The following is a 13,942-nucleotide window of genomic DNA, read 5'->3' as shown; positions in this document are numbered from 1 at the left end:
GGCCTCTCTGAGATAAGACTTATTATAAGATCTCTGAATTTGGCAGAAACATCTTTAAAAAATATTAAAATGTTGGGATTCAAAATGTGATCATGAATGTTCATATACTAACTCATTTTGCTTCAAAAATGGCAATTCCGGGAAACTAGACGTAGAAAGTACATGAAGATTTATTTGTTTGTTTGTTTATTTATTAAATGCATATGTTGCCCATCTCCCTAATAGGGGAACTGTTAAGAGCCGAGGTGGCGCAGTGGTTAGAATGCAGTACTGCAGGCTACTTCAGCTGACTGCTAGCTGCAGTTCAGCAGATCGAATCTCACCGGCTCAAGGTTGACTCAGCCTTCCATCCTTCCGAGGTGGGTAAAATGAGGACCCAGATTGTTGGGGGCAGATATGCTGACTCTGTAAACCGCTTAGAGAGGGCTATAAAGCAGTATGAAGCGGTTAAGAAGTCTAAGTGCTATTGCTATTCCTATTTAAGAAAGAAAGAAAGAAAGAAAGAAAGAAAGAAAGAAAGAAAGAAAGAAAGAAAGAAAGAAAGAAAGTAAGTCACTATTCCTGAATGTGTCCCAAATTCCTCCATGCTTTTCTCCAGACATGCCTGAATTAATTTACTTCCTTAGGAATCTCTCTTTCCTCTCCCAGTTTGTAAAAACCAATCACTTGTGTAGCCTTCCCCAACCCCTCCAGATATATTGGTTTACAGCTGCAATAATGGTTAACTAAATGCATAGATCAGTTACCTTGGCTGCAAGCCGCAGCAACCAAATCCCTCTCTGAATCTGGCATCGCAATCAGATCTTCTCGAAGATCTGAGCAAGTTCAGGCCATTTCCAATTTTTGAGGGCCTCAGCCCAAAATAGTAAAAACTTATGAAAACAGAACAAAAGTATTGGGGCAGGGGGGCAATGATGGTGAAAATATGCAAGTGGCATATTGAGATCTAAGCTCTTTTGCACATGTGTGCAACATCTGTGTGCCTTCCACTGGTTTTGACACCCTTGCAAAGCATCAAAAGAACAAAAGATGAGACATCATTGAACTGTTTTAAAATAGAATATATAAAAAAGCAATCTTAAAATTGAGTTGTTTTTGCACTTGAGAGACTCAGAGCCAACGACTCTTCTGATTTGGCCCCTTCTCCCCGATGGGCCCATTTCTCAGCAAAACATCCAAACTGTCTCCTAAATTTAAAAAGGAAAATATCTCAGTGAGAAAATGTATATAGCAGTGATGGCTAACCTTTTTGCCGTCGTGTGCCAAAAGCGGGGGGAGCGCAGGGGGGTCGTGCCCACGCCTGCCCACACCCATAATTCAGTGCGCCCTGCCCCCCACGCATGCATGCGCGACATCCCTGCGCTCCCCTCGCTTTTGGCACGCAATGGCACAGTGGGCCCAGTAGGCCTGTTTTTTGCCCTCCCCAGGCTCCAGATGCTTTGGGAGATGCTGGGGAGAGCAAAAACAGCCTTCCCCATCCCCCCAGAGGCTGGAAACAGCCCATTTGACAACTTCCGGTGGGACTGGAAGGCCCGTTTTTTGCCCTCCCCAGGCTCCAGAGCCTTTCTAGAAGCTGGGGAGGGCGAAAACAGCCTTCCCCAGCCCCCTGGAGGCCCTCCGGAGGCCGGAAATAGCCTGTTTCCCGACTTCCAGTGGGCGCGGAAGGCCCGAAAATCAGCTGGCCGGCGCTGAGATAGGGCAACATTCGTGTGCCCACTGATATGGCTCCGCGTGCCACCTGTGGCACACATGCCATAGGTTCGCCATCACGGGTATATAGAGTAATATACTTTTGGGAGGAATTTGGGAGAACATTCGCATCGGGATGGAAGACCCCAGACTTAAGGCAGGGGGCCCCTTTAAGAGGGAGTCCTGTGGATAGCCAGGAAGGGGGCTGCCATTTACTTTTCCACAGCTCTAATGGATCCATCCTGCATACAGTCGAGGGGGCAGATCCTGACAGCATTGCACTGGTGGCTTCCCGTGTGCTGGAGCTCTCCATCCCAGCATCCCCCGTGCAGATCCACCATCTTGCCGAGGAGATCAAGGAGAGAGTCAGCAGCCTGGCCAATGTGGATGCCATCCTGGATCAAACAGCAGGCGATGTCCGCATCGCAGGACAGCTACTGCAGGATGCACGCCGGGCCAAGTAAGTATGGCAGGGAGAGTAAAGGGAGCTCAGGAAAAGCAGAGCTGAATTTCTTTTTCACCTGGATTTTTCTGATCAATTTCTGGAGGATGATTGCATAGGAGCTGAATATGTTACGTGTCGGAAATTGGAACTGCCTTTTCCATGGCAGTCCTCTTCTTTCTACTGAATTGAAGTGTACTCCAATATCACTTGATCTGGCAAAAAACTATAGGGTCTCATTTAAATGGTCTGGGAAATTCACAAGCAAGCATAGTTCAGACAAATTAACTCTCTGCTTTATATCCTGAGTGTCTTACGATTAGAGATACAGGTAGTCATTGAATTGTAACTGGTCTCTTAACAACCATTTAAAGTTACAAAGGACCTCTTCAGGGCTACTTATGACTTAGATTTGAAGTTCTGGTGACCTCAACCACCATCACCACACAGTCACATGTTTTGAGTACTTGGAAAACCAGCTCACATTTGCATCGGTTTGGTCCAGTGGTGAAATGTAAAATTTGTTGCTACCGGTTCTGTGGACGTGGCTTGGCGGGAGGGGGGGTAATGTGACTGAGTGGGCGTGGCCAACTTTTTTTTTTTACTTTTAAAAGCATTTTTTCTACAACCTTAATAGGTTGCAGAAAAAAATGCTTTTAAAAGCCTCTGACAATCAGGCAACTCAGCTGGGATCATCAGAGGCTTTTAAAGGCATTTTTTTTTCTACAACTTCTTTGGCCAAAGAGGTTGTAGAAAAAATGCTTTTAAAAGCCTCTGACAATCCCAGCTGAGCTGCGCGATCATCAGAAGCATCTGATGATCGTGCAGCTCAGCTGGGCTGGGGGGGGCAGGGACTTTTGCTACCAGTTCTCCGAACCACCCACCGCCATCGCTACTGGATCGGGCGATCCGGTCCGAACCAGGAGCATTTCACCCCTGGTTTGGTGACCATGATTTACTCCTTTCTTTCTTTCTTTCTTTCTTTCTTTCTTTCTTTCTTTCTTTCTTTCTTTCTTTCTTTCTTCCTTTCTTTCTTTTTCTTCCTTCCTTCCTTTCTTTTCTCTCTTTCTGGAAACCAATGTTTAGTTCTAGTTTCTGGCAAAAAAACCTTACATTGTGGACAATATATTCAGTGGTGGGATTCAAAAATTTTTACTACCGGTTCTGTGGGCATGGCTTGGTGGGCGTGGCAGGGGAAGGATACTGTAAAATCTCCATTCCCACCCCACTCCAGGGGAAGGTTACAGCAAAAGTCCCCATTTCCTCCCAGTCAGCTGGGACTCGGGAGGCGGAGAATAGATGGGGGCGGGGCCAGTCAGAAGTGGTATTTACCGGTTCTCCAGAACTGGTCAGAACCTGCTGAATACCAGTTCTGAATGTATTCCTTTAACTAGTATGCTCACTCAATAGCAACACCATTTATATTTATATACCACTTCACAGTGCTTTACAGTCCTCTCTGAGTGCTTTCCGGAGTCAGCCTAATCTGGGTCTTCATTTTACTGACCTCGGAATGATGGAAGGCTGAGTCAACCTTGAGCTGGTGAGACTCAAAATTGCCGAACTGCTGGCAGCCAGCAGTCAGCAGAAGTAGCTTGCGGTACTGTATTCTAACCACTGCGCCACCACGGCTCTTAATAACAACCTCGGCTTTCACTTAACAGCTGTCGTAATTCATTTAATGACTGCCAAAAAAAAGGATCGCAAAATCAGGCATACTCACGTGGTGACCCGCCTAAAGACCGGCGCAACTTGTAGTGACTGTAATGGAATTACAGTCATAAGTCGAGGACTATCTATGCAAAGCACCTGCAATGGGAAGATTTCATTTAGTGATAATGGCCACTAATAGTTCCACAAACTCCCATTTGATGTTTGTTTTTTAAAAAAATATTTTTTTATTTTTTTAAACAAAAACAACATAAAACATCATCCTTTCAAACAATTACAGACAGTGTTTCGATCGGTTAAAATCCTTTTGTGCTCCCAGAATCTTCAAAATATCAATATATGACAAATGTCCTTTTCCCCTAAAAGAAAACAAGTGTTTACACATTTTATCTTAATTTCATTTCATATATCACAAACTCTCATTTGATGTTGATTCTTATTGTGTCAAATTTGCTGATGAGTGTAGGCTTCTATTCAGTCTTACCGAATTTTTCCTCCCCAGCGCTCGAGCAGAGAGTGTTAAAAATGCAGCTGAAGCAGTGAAAAGGGCTCTGGATGATGCCAAAAGGGCTCAAACTGCTGCCGAAAAAGCCATCAACTCTGCAGACAATGATATCCAACACACCAACACAGTTGTTAATGAGGTAAGGCACTATAATGAATTATTTTTACCAGCCCAAAGAAAATAACATGTCCGAATGTATGTTGCATTAGATATGTCAGATAAAGTATGCCTAGTAGTATTACTTCTTTTGTGGTTACAGCCAACATCTACCACAACCATTAGTGGCAGGACAATTAATGATGCTGCTGAAGGGCATCCTTTAGTTTTTCTATGTTGTGATTTTGCATATCCAAGTCTTCACGTGTCAGCTTTTCTTTTTATTCCCCGATGAAAATTGACATGGAATTGCACCACTGTTGCTCAGCACTTTACCATCAAATTTGTCACTCAGCATTTTACCATCAGATTTTTAGCAGTGCAACCTTGGCGGTTCTGGAAGATTTTTTTAAAAAGGGGGTTTCAAGGCCAGAGGGCAACCAATCAAGCTTCCAAACCACTTTCCTGAAATCGAGAGCACATCCTGGCAGCCGTTTAATATTTGTCTTTAACCTGTGAAGCAACGCTAAATACTGTATGCTTGTGTAGTTCTTTCTAGCTGTGTTGCCTTGGTGTTGTGGCTCGTGAGTGGCAAGGTGCCAATAATTTCCTGCAAGGCAAGTTAAGATGTAGTGATTTGTGAATTTCCCTGCTCGCTTAACCGGTATGCGCAAGCTACCATGTTACTAGCTTCCCATATTTCGCTTTAACCCATGTTTATGACTTAACACTTTTGAAGCCCACGGTTAGAAAAGATTTTATTTTTTTTAAATTAAATTTATCGGTCCTCCCTTCTTGCCATGAAGAGACTCTGGGGGTGGCTTATAACATTAAAAGATTCCTAAGAATACCATGGATAACCAAGAAAGTGAATGAATGTTATCATTGAACATATCAACCTCAGCTGAAGGCACCAAGGCACCAAGCTCAGATTACCGTATCATGCAAAGAGTCGTAATGCTAGGAAAGATGAAAGGAAAAAGATGAGAGCCAGCAGCAAAGTGGATGGACTTGGTTACATTGGTGATTGGTACATCAGCAGTGGTGGGTTCCTCCCGGTTCGGCCCGGTTCTCCCAAGCCGGTAGTGGTGACGATATGACGTCACCAAACCAGTTCTGCCCCTCCGCCCCCCCGCGCCCCCCACTCCCTGCATTATTCTTACCTTTTATTTGCCCCCACCCCCAATCTATTGCTGCCTCCTGAGTCCCAGCTGATGGCTAGAGGGGGAAAAAACTGTTTAAACTCTTGCAGCAGGGCTTCAAAGGGCCGCCCTACAGCTGATCAGTGTTAAAAGAAAACAAATGAGTAGACCAGTGCCTGCAAAAATACATGAGTAGATCAGTGCCTGCAAAAGTACATGGGTAGACCAGTGCCTGCAAAAAATAAATGGGTAGGTCGGTACAGCTCTGCAAGCAGTTAAAAGCCTGGTAGACCAGTACCTCTGCTAAATCCTAAATAATTGTCACATGATCATCAAGCCATGCCCACAAAATAAGCCACGCCCACAGAACCGGTAGTAAAAAACTTTAGAACCCATCCCTGTACATCACTGAAAGACCTGATGGACCAGGTTGTGGACAGATCATCCTGGAGAATCAATTTGTGTGGCTAAGGGCCAACACCAGCTTGATGGCATATAATGAATCAGCCATTGACCTTTTTAAGCCTAAATGTGTCTTCCAGATTCCCATTCATGCCAATCAAAATGTTAGCCGTTCCAGGTAGTCCTCAACTTACAACTATTATTTACTGACCATTCAAAGTTACAACAGCACTGGGAAAAAAGTGACTTCTGACCGTTTTTCACACTTATGACCGATGCAGCATCCACACGGTCACATCATCAAAATTTGGGCACTTGGCAACTGGCCTGTTTGATGATAGTTGCACTGAGCAGGGTATGAACAGGGTTTGTAACCTTCCCAGAGGGTTTCCGACAAACAAAATCGATGGGGGAAGCTGGGTTCACTTAACAACCACATGTTTCACTTAACGACTACAGTGTTTTGCTTAACAACTGTGGCCAAAACTCTTGTAAAATGAAGCAAGACACATTTAACAACTGCCTTGCTTAGCAATGGAATCTTTGGGTTTAATCGTGGTGGTAGGTCGAAGACTACCTGTATGTTACTTGTATCTACATTTATATATCACTAAAATCTCCAAGGACACTCAGTAATTAACAATAAATCAAAACAGTGCAGTAAAAAGATAAAACGGTAAAACAAAATAAAAGGATAACAAAAGAAGGATAGGAAAACACTGTTTTGGGAAGTTCTAAACACTCCATCATGCTAATAACCATCAAACCCTCCTGCATAGAACCTCTAAACATTTACGTGAAATCATTAAATTGAAAGGCCCTTTAAAAAAATCAATCCTAAAGCCCAAGAAGAAGGATCATCTCCATTCACTAGATCCCTAAACCATCTGTGGTTAGCCCAGTATTAGTAGATTTTATCTGCTCATTTCTCCTCAAGAGGGAATTGTTCCCCTCGCCCCAAACAAGGCTACTGGCCAAATACATACCAACCCAATGAGGTAAATACAAGCCCTTCACCTCCCTTATCACCATACGCTTGAACTTCAGCTTGTACTTAGGTTTGGCTGCGTTCACTTCTTGTATCTAGGTGTTCTGTCCCTGTCCCACACACACACACACACCAACAGACGTCCAAGAGTTAAAAACCAAACCAGCCGACAAAATCCTTATCCTTATGATAACGGAACTTGGCAGCAACCTAGTGGCTGCCTGCCAAGAGTTTATTACTCACGAAGGGAAGAGATAACTTCTCTCTGCTTTTGGTACATCAAAGTAAAATGTTCAATAATTACAGAGTAACTTAAGTCCAAATATAATCCAGCAAAGCCTATAGCAAAAGTCCGGCAATGCAGAATGGCGTGGAAGCTTTCAGCTTTGTTCGTCACAAGGCTTGACTGGCCACCACGCTCCCTTTTATACCCTGTGGGGTGTGGTCCAGTGACTCAGCCTCATCTCTGGCATGCCTCCTCTTCTGTTGCGTGTGCTTATCTCTCCGACGCTGGCGTGGATCCAGCCAAGACTCATCCCCATCACTGTCCAACTGCGCCTGCGCGGGGATACCTGGCTCCTGGCCAATCTCTTCTCCGTCAGGAGACACCTGAGGCATTGCCAGAGAGGAGGGTCCTGGAGAGGGAGGCCTGACCAACTCCTCTCCTTCCCTTTCGGAGCCTTCTTCCTCCGATAAGATGGGCTCGGGGGTCGGAGCCACAATACTAGGTATCACTTCTGTTGCTTCATCTCCTGGACCAAGGACTCCCTCAGGAATGGCAAGACACTGGACATGTCGATGCTTCCAGAACATGGGCCTCCACGCATGTTTCTCCTGTCCCTCCCTTATCTGTCTTTTTCCACCAGATTAACAGGAAGACTGCAAATGCTGAGGTTGAGTTGGCTGCAGCCAAGAAACGGGTGGGCCATCTTGACCGGCAGGTGGATGTTCTCAAAATGAAGCGGGCCAGCAACATCTTGGCAGCCACCCGAGCCGAAGAGACGGCCAGTGCTGCCAAGAACCGAGCTGAGGAAGCTGAACAGGTAGGATTCTGGCAAAAATCAACAATGGCTTGGGATTTTAAATATCTTTTCTTTGCTCAGTTGTGGGTCCAGAGCCATAACTCAGTCTGTTGGAGTCTTAACTGGTTAATTTTCATTCTAAAATATTTGCACCCTTTCGTACAGATCACAACAAATAACCAAAATCAGACATTTCTGATTAAAAATGATACTTAGGAACTCTCCTTGTTTCTTTGTTTAGGACATAATAGATTCACTGTATTTTGTTTTTGTCTCAGTCTCTTCAGAGATTCAAGCTTGCTGATTTTATTGAGATCTCAAGAGAATTACTACAAATATGTCCTGACAATTGTACCACACAAATTGCTTGTATTTTATCAGGTGTTATCCAAAATTTGTTCTCACAATGATTTCCCGTCAAAACAGTGAAATCGTGTGGCCTAAGAAACGGTCAGCTAATGATCAGATGCTAATACATGGTAGCAAAAATAGCAATAATATTTAGACTTGTACACTGCTCTATAGCTCTTTACAGCACTCTCTGGGAGATTCACAATGTAAGCATTATTTACATATTGCCCCCAACAATCTGGGTCCTCGTTTTACCAACCTCGAAAGGATGGAAGGCTGAGGCAACCTTGAGCTTTGTCAAGATCAAACTCCAGGCTCTGGGCAGAGTTTGACGCAATACTGCATTTTAAGGTTTTGGTTACCACCTTTAAAGCACTCCATGGCTTAGGACCTGGTTATCTACGGGACCGCCTACTACCACCAACAGCCTCCCACCGACCAGTACGCTCCCACAGAGAAGGGCTCCTCCAGGTGCCGTCGGCCAAACAATGTCGGCTGTCGGCCCCTAGGGGGAGAGCCTTCTCTGTGGGGGCACCGACGATCTGGAATGAGCTCCCCCCAGAGATACGGAGGATCCCGGATCTGCGCACCTTCCGCCGCGAGTTGAAGACCCTTTTATTTCATCAAGCGGGCCTCGCCTAAATTTTCTCCCTTTTAAATGAAAATTTTTAATTTTTAATTGTATTTTAAAATTATGGGTATTTTAAATTATGGATATAAATTCATCCAAATTTATTTAATTTATTTTATTTGATTTTAAATTTTGTATATTTATGTGTTTTATTTCCTGGCTGTACACCGCCCTGAGTCCTTCGGGAGTAGGGCGGTATAGAAATTCAATTAATAAATAAAAAAATAAATAAAACCATTGCCGTGGCCAGGGCCAAGATAACCGTCATCCATAAAAATTAATTTTTACTAGGAATTGCAGGGGTGTGTGCACTGAAGTCTCCAGCAGGAACAAATAGAGAGATATTCATCCTCCCTCTAGCCTCGTGGTGGTGAATATTCATCAATATTTAGAGAGCTACAACTCTCAGCATTCTCTGCCGCTGTTCCTCTGGAACAGTGTTTCTCAACCTTGACAACTTTAAGATGTTTGGACTTTAACATCCAGAATTCTGCAGCCCAATAGAAAGAGAGTGCAGAGAAGAGCAGCAAAGATGATTAGAAGACTGGAAGCTAAAACATATGAAGAATGGTTGCAGGAACTGGGTATGTCTAGTTTAATGAAAAGAAGGACAAGGGAAGACATGATAGCTGTGTTCCAATATCTCAGGGGCTGCCACACAGAAGAGGGAGTCAAACTATTCTCCAAAGCACCTGAGGGTAGGATAAGAAGCAATGGGTGGAAACTAATCAAGGAGGGAAGCAACTTAGAACTAAGGAGAAATTTCCTGACAGTTAGAACAATTAATCAGTGGAACAACTTGCCTCCAGAAATTGTGAATGCTCCAACACTGGAAATTTTTAAGAAGATGTTGGATAACCATTTTTCTGAAGTGGTGTAGGGTTTTCTACCTGGTCAGAGGGTAGGACTAGAAGACCTCCAAGGTCCCTTCCAACTCTGTTATTCTATTCTAATATGCTGGCTGTGGAATTCTGGGAGTTGAAGTCCACACACTTCCAAGACTTACGCACCTTCCGCCGGGCCCTCAAGACGCTTTTATTCCAACAAGCCGGGCTGGCCTAATTTTTTAATTTTTTAATCGTTAACTCTTAATTTTTAAATGTCCAAAACGGGTAGTTATATTTTAATTAGATATGGGCCAAACTATTTAATATTTCTTAAATTGTTTTTTAAATTTTATATCTGTGTGTTTTATTCTGGCTGTACACCACCCTGAGTCCTTCTGGGAGAAGGGCGGTATATAAATTAAATAAATAAATACATAAAGTGGTTGAGAAACACTGCTCTGAAAAGCTTCAGACACTCCATCCTGCTAATAGCCATCAGCCTCTCCTATGCAGCATTTTACATGAAAGCCCTTCAAATAACTTGCACCCGTTGATAGGGCTCACAACTTGGGTGTCCTCCTGGATGCTCGGCTGTCCCTAGAAGACCATCTAATGGCCGTGATCAGGGGGGCCTTCGCACAGGTTCGCCTGGTGCGCCAGTTGCGCCCTTTCCTGGACCGAGATGAACTTCGCACAGTCACTCATGCCCTGGTTTCTTCCCGCTTGGATTACTGCAACTCCCTCTACATGGGCCTGCCCCTGAGATGCACCCGGAGACTCCAGCTGATCCAGAATGCAGCTGCACAGGTTGTTATGAGAGCCCCTCGTTACTCCCATATAACACCCCTCCTGCGTGAGCTGCACTGGTTACCAGTGGTTCTCCGGGTCCGCTTCAAGGTGCTAGTCCTCACCTATAAGGCCCTTCATGACTTAGGTCCAGGATATTTGCATGACCTTCTCCTGCCTGCCTCTCACCGTCCTGTTCGTTCACATAGGGCCGCTCTCCTCAGGTTTCTGACGGCGAGCCAATGTCGCCTTGCTGTGCCCAGGGGTAGGGCGTTCTCTGTGGGTACTCCCACCTTCTGGAATGAATTACCTACTGAGCTCCAGACGGCTCCTGATCTCCGTTCCTTCCGTCGGGACTTGAAGACTTGGCTTTTCAAACAAATAGGTTGAGACTGATTCCGGGCTTTATTATTTACTATTAATTAATTATTTGGATTAAATTATGATTTTATTGTACTTGTTTCTTAACTTGTGTCCGCTGCCCTGAGTCCTTTGGGAGAATGGTGGCATATAAATACATGTAATCAATCAATCAATCAATCAATCAATCAATCAATCCCGAAGCCCAAGAAACAGGATCATCACTATCTCCTAATGTTTATTTCAGTTTTTTTGCCAAAAACCAGCCTATAGGAAACAATGGGTTCACTTAGCAACTTAACCACCACAATGTTTGTTGAATCACTGGAGAGTTTGCTTTATGACCTCTGAGTTCGCTGAATGACCACCGCAAAAAAGGTTATAAAAATGGGCCCAGTCATGTGGTGGCCCGTTTCACAACCGACTTACAACCATGATTGCTAGGCTCAATTATACTCGTATGTCGAAGACTACCTATACTGCCTGCTGATGTTTCCTGCTGAATCTCAGGTACTGGAGGGACCGCTGGGTGATCGATACCGCACCATGCAGGAGTTAGTGGAAAGAAAAGCCCAGCATGTCGTGGGGGCCCGAAAGAAAGCAGAGCACCTGCGAGATGAGGCCAAAGGACTTCTGCGCGATGCTCACGAAAAACTACGGCGGCTGAGCAGTGAGTGCCTAAGACGTGTGTGTGTGTGTGTGTGTGTGTGTGTATCAGAATAAATGGTGCAGATTTACATTTTTAATGTGTCCCTGGGTCATGTGATTGACATTGGAGACTCCCAGCCAGCTTCTGACAAGCAAAGTAAACAGTAGTGAAATCTAAATTTTTTTACTACTGGTTATGTGGGCGTGGCTTGGTAGGCGTGGTATGGCTTGGTAGGCGTGGCTTGGTGGGGTGGCAGGGGAAGGATATTGCAAAATCTCCATTTCCACCCCACTCCTGGGGGAAGGATATTGAAAAATCTCCATTCCCACCCCACTCTGGGGCCAGCCAGAAGTGGTATTTGCTGGTTCTCTGAACTATTCAAAATTTCCACTACCGGTTCTCCAGAACTTGTCAGAACCTGCTGGATTTCATCCCTGAAAGTATATGATGGAAACTGGATTCGCTTAATGACTGCATGATTCACTTAACAACTGCAGTGATTCCCTTAACAACAATGATCCAATGGATCATGACTCACTTAACAGCGCCCTAGTTTAGCAACAGAAATTTTGGGCTCAATTGTAGTTGTAAGTCAACTTCACTTAGTACTACAATTGAGGAGAAACTTCCTAACAGTAAGGACATTTAATCAGTGGAACAGCTTGGTTTCAGACGTTGTGGGTGCTTCATCATGGAGGTTTTTAAGAAGAGACTGGACAGCTGCTTTTCTGAAATGGTATAGAACAGTGATGGCTAACCTTTCTGCCATCGCGTGCCGAAAGCGGGGGAAGTGCAGGGGGTCGTGCGAGCATGTGCCCACACCCATAATTCAATGTGCCCCATCCCCCTAAACTCCTCCCGCTTTTGGCATGTGATGGCCCGGTGGGCCCGGTAGGTCCATTTGTCGCCCTCCCCAGGCTCCAGAGCCTTTCTAGGAGCCTGGAGAGGGCGAAAACGGCCTTCCCCACCCCCCTGGAGGCCAGAAACAGCCTGTTTCCCGACTTCCAGTGGGCCCGGAAGGCCCAAAAACCAGTTGGCCAGTGCGCGCATAGGCGCCGGACCTAGGGCAAAGCTTGCGTGCCCACCGATATGGCTCTGCGTGCCACCTGTGGCACGCATACCATAGGTTTGCCATCACGGGTATAGGATATCCTGCTTGAGCAGTGGGCTGGACTAGAAGACCTCCAAGGTCCCTTCCAGCTCTGTTCTGATTCTAAGTGACTATCTGTATCTCGGCCAGAGGCGGTGCCCACTACAGGCTTCTTGCCTGGATTTTCAGACAAAGTCAACTCTGATTCCGGGTTTTATTATTTACTATTAATTAATTATTTGGATTAAATTATGATTTTATTGTACTTGTTTCTTAACTTGTGTTTGCCGCCCTGAGTCCTTCGGGAGAATGGCGGCATATAAATACATGTAATAAATAATAAATAAATAAATAAACATAGAACTAGCTGTTTATATTAGAGTCAGAACTGAATGCACCATAGGCGAAGATTATTCTGTATACTGTTCGAATTTCTTCATCTTTAACCCTTTTTTCCCCTCCTTCCTTACTCAGAGCTGGAAGAAACCTATGAAGAAAATGAGAAGCTGCTACAAGAAAAGGCAGCCCAGCTGGATGGGCTGGAAGCCAAGATGAGAAGCATCTTAAAAGACATCAATGAGCAAATCCAAATCTACAACACTTGCCAATGATTCCCCATCATGTGCTCCCACTTACTACCATGTGCTTAAAGCAGCAACGCTTTCCGGCTTAGTATGGCCTAGCTCCAACTACTACACGGAGCACTGATTCTTACAGCCATTCCTTCTCGGCATCTCTTTGATATATCAGCATCACCCTGCTCACAACCTCTATTGTATCAAAAACACAACACTGCCCCATGACTTGTGAGACTGCTAACTCCCTGCCCAGTTTTTTTTATACTGTTTTTATTTTCAGCGTTTCACACATGGTAATGTAGGACTCTCTTTTCAAAGCATGCGGGCAAAAACAGAGAAGGATGGTCTAAGAATGGATCACATGAGGTAGTTACACTGGCGTATATGTTTTACATGATCTGCCCCAACTGGAGTGGCTTACATTTGTGGGAAAATAAAGACCCAAAGTGGCAGTGCTTTTTGCAACATTACCTTGTTCCTTTGTCTGTTTAAAACAAGTTTCAATTCTCCCCACAGAAACTAGAACTAAGCTAGAAAATGCTGACACTATTAGTTTAGACCAGTGTTTCTCAACCTTAGCAACTTTTTAAAGATACATGGACTTCAACTCCCAGAATTCCCCAGCCAGAATTCTGGCTGAGGAATTCTGGGAGTTGAAGTTCACACATCTTAAAAAGCCACTGAGGATGAGAAATGCTGGTTCAGATAGTACG

General features: G+C 44.6%; 1 protein-coding gene across 2 annotated transcripts in view; it reads left to right on the top strand.

Annotated features, from left to right (window-relative positions):
- LAMB2 (laminin subunit beta 2) overlaps positions 1–13,694 on the top strand; it is an 86,728-nt gene extending 73,034 nt beyond the window's left edge. Inside the window, exons 29-33 of one of the 2 annotated variants that reach the window (XR_004593628.2) lie at positions 1,916–2,149; positions 4,305–4,446; positions 7,802–7,978; positions 11,423–11,582; positions 13,126–13,694. Coding sequence is in view for 1 of the 2 variants with exons in the window: in XM_034431717.3 (XP_034287608.2) it covers positions 1,942–2,149; positions 4,305–4,446; positions 7,802–7,978; positions 11,423–11,582; positions 13,126–13,262 (824 nt within the window). In the remaining variant the exon portion in view is untranslated. The remainder of the gene's footprint in view (positions 1–1,915; positions 2,150–4,304; positions 4,447–7,801; positions 7,979–11,422; positions 11,583–13,125) is intronic. The other variant, XM_034431717.3, reaches the window with a different exon arrangement.
- Positions 13,695–13,942: the final 248 nt, after the last annotated feature.

Source organism: Pantherophis guttatus, chromosome 2, assembly GCF_059756535.1.
Source record: "Pantherophis guttatus breed Tessera chromosome 2, ASM5975653v1, whole genome shotgun sequence".
NCBI lineage: Eukaryota > Metazoa > Chordata > Lepidosauria > Squamata > Colubridae > Pantherophis > Pantherophis guttatus.
The sequence above is the reverse complement of the archived record's forward strand: the minus strand, read 5'-3'. Positions and strand labels throughout refer to the sequence as shown.